Source organism: Phlebotomus papatasi, chromosome 1, assembly GCF_024763615.1.
Source record: "Phlebotomus papatasi isolate M1 chromosome 1, Ppap_2.1, whole genome shotgun sequence".
NCBI lineage: Eukaryota > Metazoa > Arthropoda > Insecta > Diptera > Psychodidae > Phlebotomus > Phlebotomus papatasi.
The window spans coordinates 53,459,440-53,465,342 of record NC_077222.1 but is presented as its reverse complement, the minus strand read 5'-3'; the positions used below and the strand labels follow the sequence as shown (position 1 = coordinate 53,465,342).

The window sequence follows — 5,903 nt, the reverse complement described above, 5'->3', positions numbered from 1 at the left end:
TATTTCTACTACTTCACTATCATACTTCGCGTGAGAAGCTGCTCACACTCAAGTTTCTACAAAGAAATTTTTATTTCAAATTAATATTCAAAATTCAACGTATGAATAATTTGTGTTAATATCTTCTAAAAAGAATAAATATTTAGGTAGTATATACTACTCATTAAATATTGGAAAAAAACATAATTTCAATGAATTTATTTGTGGTATTCAAAATTATCCTCAAAGTATCCAAAATTACAAATAGTTTCCGTAAATTCAAGTTAATAGCACACGAATCATCACGTAGTAACTATATTTATCTGCCTATAACATTTAGAAAATAAAAGAATGTTTTAAATTTTAAGTCAAATTCACTTATGGTTATATTCATATTCGATTGGGCTAGATTTTATTATAATAAAATTTCATACGTAAGAGGTAAAATCGTCAAAAGGCAAAAGAGCAGAAAAAATTAAAATTCGTCAGTGAAAAAAAATAGCTAGTAAAATATTAAATTTTAATTAGTGAAATATCTAGATCTAAACAAAAATGAATTTAATGTAAATAATTAAAATATGCACTTTTATGGTTGTAGTGAAATTGAAAATCTCATTAATATCCTTATTCAAAACTTGTAAGAAAATTTCACTGTTTTGAAAGTTTCAAATTAATTACTGATAAAATTTAATTGCTCATTTGTACAGCGCCGTAAATTTTAAACATTGCATTAGATTACTTCGGGTATTTGTGCGGAAAAAAATAAAGAATATCCTCCTGAGATGGAAATTGCTTTTAAAATTGCAGAAATTAGTTGTTGAATTACTTATAAACCAAAAACTTATTCTCTTTATGGAGATTGGATGGTTTTAATTTTTGGAATGACTTTAGTTTTACCCACCTAAGCTCAAGAAATCACAATATAATCTTGATTATACGTTTAGAAAATTAACAGAGTAACTATTCTTGATTCTTAACAGTGTATTGTGTGAGCTTCTGTGGGAAGGCTTTTAGTAATATTCTCACACTCAAGCACCGTCGAGACGCTTAGTTTCCCCAAAATTATATCAAATCATGGTGCGAGACACTCAATTTAAGCACTCAAACCTCCTTCGTTCTTCAACAATATTTATTTAATACGTACAATGAGAGCGTACTCATGATGAGATATTTGTGACATGGCGGAAGAAACTGAGGTAATTATTGCTCTTAAATTTTGAATTGTCACATTTAAAATTATACCAGACTTGCTTGACGGCTTCTAAATGCAAAGCCTTTTTCAAAATAATTATTAAGAGTTTACTTTGTGAAAATTTCTCATGACGCACATTTTCTTCAGCTGTTCGAGGAAGTTGCTCCGCACAAATATTGAAAATCCTTTAATTAAAATATCCTTTAGGCCAGAAATGTTCACCATTCAAACTTAATTGAATTTGCAATTCCTTGCAAATTTCATGTATGAATTGACATACATTAAGTTTAATAAACTATTTTGCTAGTGTATTAGATTCATTAATTTTTTTAACTTTAGAAACTAGTTTCAGTATAGAAGCTCTTTCTGTAATTAGTTTATTATCAGATCCTTTTTTGCTTCTCTATAATTCCATCAAGTACTTTAGTCAGCTCGTGTTCTCTGATTGATTTAAGCTTTGAACAGTCTTAAGCTTTGGTCAAAGGGATAATGCTATGGAACGAAAATTATTTTATGGTCAACAACTTAAAAATTCTTTTAGTAGTAATAAAAATTACGCTAAAAATGAAATTCCCTACACTACTGACTAAGTGTAAAGTGTATACTAATGGCTTCCAAAAATTCAAAATTATAAAAACGGAATTGTCCTATAGAGTTTGATGATTTATTAGGTTCATAAAAGTCAATTTTTAGTACTCATTAGGAATTTATGATTAGAGAAAACCCTTCCATTAAAGTTGACTATCTTTCTTTATCAAAAAAAAATTTCAGGAAAAGTTCATTAGATCGCAATAAAACCCCCATTTATTAATTTACCATCTTGTAAAGTTTAGATGGGAACACCTTATAGACAAAAAAAATGGGTGAAAAATGAAGAAATTTATGAGCAGCTTCCTCCATTATTTATTAGAGTTGCGAAAGTATCATTTTTATTATAGAATTTTGCCTCATTTTTTAAGGATATTTCCTAAAATATATATATAGTAGGAAGTAAATCAATAAAATTCCCATTTTGTGGTAAAGAAGAAGACGAGAAGAGAAAAAATTGTGAAATGTGGTGCTTTCTGTTTTCGACAAATTTGCTTTGTTTCATTTACAGGGGTCCATAGACTGCTCCCCACTTGGGAATGGTAAACAAACTAATAAAGACGTTTATTTATGGATTCGCATTTTCTAGCATCGGCAGAAAGTCGTTATAAGAATAACTGAACACATTTTCTCAAACCACATAACACACAAGCCACATAACCTTATACTCACTTTTACCATACGCGGTTTTTGGGCCCTCACCATTTCACTACTCTTACGCAGAATTTATTGGAAAATAGAATGACTTTGATCCATTCGCAATGAGCTCCCTCTTTGCTGTTTTACTCACAAAATAATCATTTCTTTTACGATTCACCTCCTCGAATGCCAGACACTGTTGAGTGTCTCAGGGGCAATAGCACAGAAACATTTTACCATCATTTGAAACAGCTCCATTCACAAACTCGGAGATAAACTTGAGTAGATGCTTGTTGGATTAGCAAGAGGTTTAAATAAAATAGTCCAATACTTTTTCTGTAACCATTGTAATCTTAAGAAACATTTTTCTTTCGAGAACATGTTCGATTAATTCGTAGAAAGATGTCTGAGACTTGACAACGAGAGCTTCCCCAAGAGAAAAAACGTTTGAAAATCTATTTCGAAAATCAAAGAAAAGATATTTCAATGTTGAGGGTCGACCGTTAAGATGATATGAGTCAGATGTTGGAATTTCGGTCTAAAAACTTTCTTGTTCTTCTTTATGTTTTTATTGGCCAATAAAAACATAAAGAAGAACAAGAAAGTTTTTAGACCGAAATTCCAACATCTGACTCAAAGAAAAGATACTTTTACTTTTCATTTGGTCTTCATAGTGGTGAAAGTATTTTCTGTTCTAATTTCGAAGTGTCATGCGAGTGTCAACATAATGTCAACGAACTAAAGACTGACATATTCATTTAATTGTGCAAAAAAACATAACAATTTTAAGCACTGAGTAATAGCTTTTTCACAAATGTTTACATTTCGAAATTTGAAAGTTAGTTTGAATTTTTCGAACATCAACGACATTTTAAGCAAATAGAAAACCATTTACCATTTAGCCGAGACACTGTTGGAGAATCGAACTCTGTCTTCGAGAACACAGAGGCCGTGCGCTCACAGCCGGAATTTTATTTTCCAAAAGTTCCCCAACTAAAAGATAAATGAAATTCAAATTGAACAAATTATCGTTAATGTTTGATAATTTGACAATGATTTTCAAATTTTCAAAGTAAATTTTCCTATGAAAATGAAGCTGTAAAAATGTATGTAATATTTATAAATTAAGAAGCTGTTGAAGGTATTAGAGGGAAGTGGGGCTACTTTGAGCTATGGCATTACATTTGTAGCAATATTGCTACAGGCCTCACACCAGAACATGCTAGAGCACCCTTCATTGCTTGTCTTCTGGAACCTGGAGTTAGCCCCCATGGCTCATTCCAAGACAGCCAGGATTCTGGCGGCCTCCTCGCTTCACTGGTGAAGACAGATTGAGGAGCCGATTCGATTATGCCTTCGAAATACGTCGTTGAGCACTCACAACCCCATCTAGCGGAACTATAGCGATATGGTAATTTGAGGTTAGACATCGTTATAGCACCCCTCAGAGTTACCACCCCAGCTGAACACTGATTTGTAGCGTTGGCTTAGAAGAGTCTTGGTCAGGATGGGCTTTCTCCCTCCAACTCATTTAAGGCCTTTACACACTAGGAACAATTTCTTTAAAAAATACCTTTTTAAAGAAAATTTCTTTTATCCTTGTAGGCAAAAACGTCAGAATTTTTTTTAAAAAAGGGGACACTGAGAAAAAAAGGGGGCGCCCTTAACTTTTTTTCCTCATAACTTTAACACTTTTTAAGTGTAAAAGTATATCAACATTTTTTAGTGTTAATTTTACACCTTTTTAAGGGTAGGCATAACATGAAAAAGGGTAACGTTAACCCCTAATACACCTAAAAAGCATAATATTTACACTGATTTCGGATCAATACTTCAGGGTGAAATTAACATTTCCGGAATATTATTTTAACTTTTTCGGATTTCTCTCAAGTGTACTTTTTGGCAAAAATTGTTTATAAGTGTAGACACCATTAGGCTCAACAGTCCTACTACACATTGCTATACGATTTTTCGCATATTACGAAAGAAAGCTGGACCTTACAATAATATAATTTGGATCTACCAGATCTACAATTGTTTTATCTATCTAAGTTGGTCTCACCAATTTGTATGACTGCCCTCTATTGTCCTCCCAGACACAACATTTCTCAGGCAATATTTGAGAGCTTCTTCTCTACTCTTGGATGCCGCTTCATCGCAGGGGGTGACTTCAATGCCAAGCACACAAGCTGGGCCTCTAGAATTATCACCCCCAAAGGCCGGGAACTCTTCAAAGCAATTCAAAATATGAATCTCTCTCACTTATCATCTGGTGTCCCGACTTATTGGCCTACGGATACAAACAAGATTCCTGATCTCATCGATTTTTTTGTTTTCAAGGGAGTCGATGATAGATACTGTAAAATTGAACCATTATACGACTTGTCTTCAGATCATTCCCCAGTGATGCTGACCTTGTGTACTAAAGTAGTTACAGTGGAGAAACCGCCTACACTCTACAACAAGAAAACTAATTGGTGTCAATTTAGAGAAACTTTGGAAGATAATTTACCTAAAACCTACTCTCTGAAATCCGAAACCGAAATGGAGGATGCCATTATCAGTCTCACTAAGGCTATCCAGGATGCTGCGTGGAAATCCACTCCTATTCCTTCTATTCCAGCTGCTCAAAATTCGACCCCGACAGCCGTTAAGTCGAAAATTGCCATGAAGAGACAACTTAGGAAAAGATACCAACAAACGCGTTCTCCAGATGACAAGAAGGCTTTGAATAAAGCTACTAGGGAACTCAAAGTGCTTTTGCAGAAGGTCAACAACGAAAACTTTGAGGAGTACATAACACATCTTTCTCCTCATCAATCCTCAGACTACAGTCTTTGGAGGGCAACAAAGTCTTTCAAAAGACCAGTGATGCAAAATCCCCCTCTTCGCAAACCGAATGATGAGTGGGCTAGAGGCAACGAGGAAAAAGCGGAGCTCTTTGCAAAACACCTAGAGGAAACATTCAAACCTTGGTCCTCTTCGGATCCTCACGATCTTCCAGAAGCCAGATGTGACACACGGAATGAACAATTTAAGACAAAAAAGGTGCCAAACTTTACCGTGACTGAAATTCGAGATACGATAAGTAGGATGAACACACGGAAAGCGCCAGGCTATGATTTAATTACAGCACGAGTTCTCCGGGAGTTACCCAATAGGTGCCTGATCATTCTACGTGATATTCTCAATGCCATACTGAGACTTGAGTGCGTGCCGAAACATTTTAAGATCGGGAAAATTATCATGTTTCCCAAACCAGGAAAACCTCCTGAGGATGGTACATCGTATCGCCCTATCTGCCTGCTGCCATTTTTTGCGAGATTATTTGAGAAGCTTTTCTTTATACGATTAAAACCCTATGTAGAAGAGCAAAATCTAATTCCGGACTTCCAGTTCGGATTTCGTAGCAGGCATTCCACAACGGAACAGGTTCATAGGGTAATCAGACAGATCAGCACGGATCTAGAAGCAGGAAGTTTCTGTACGACTGCTTTCCTGGATG

At 34.6% G+C, this 5,903-nt stretch overlaps 1 protein-coding gene across 1 annotated transcript in view; it reads left to right on the top strand.

Annotated features, from left to right (window-relative positions):
* LOC129801155 (uncharacterized protein K02A2.6-like) overlaps positions 1 to 3,733 on the top strand; it is a 60,074-nt gene extending 56,341 nt beyond the window's left edge. Inside the window, exon 3 of the mRNA XM_055845967.1 lies at positions 3,589 to 3,733. Coding sequence (XP_055701942.1) covers positions 3,589 to 3,733 — 145 coding nt within the window. The remainder of the gene's footprint in view (positions 1 to 3,588) is intronic.
* The last annotated feature ends 2,170 nt before the right edge of the window (positions 3,734 to 5,903 follow it).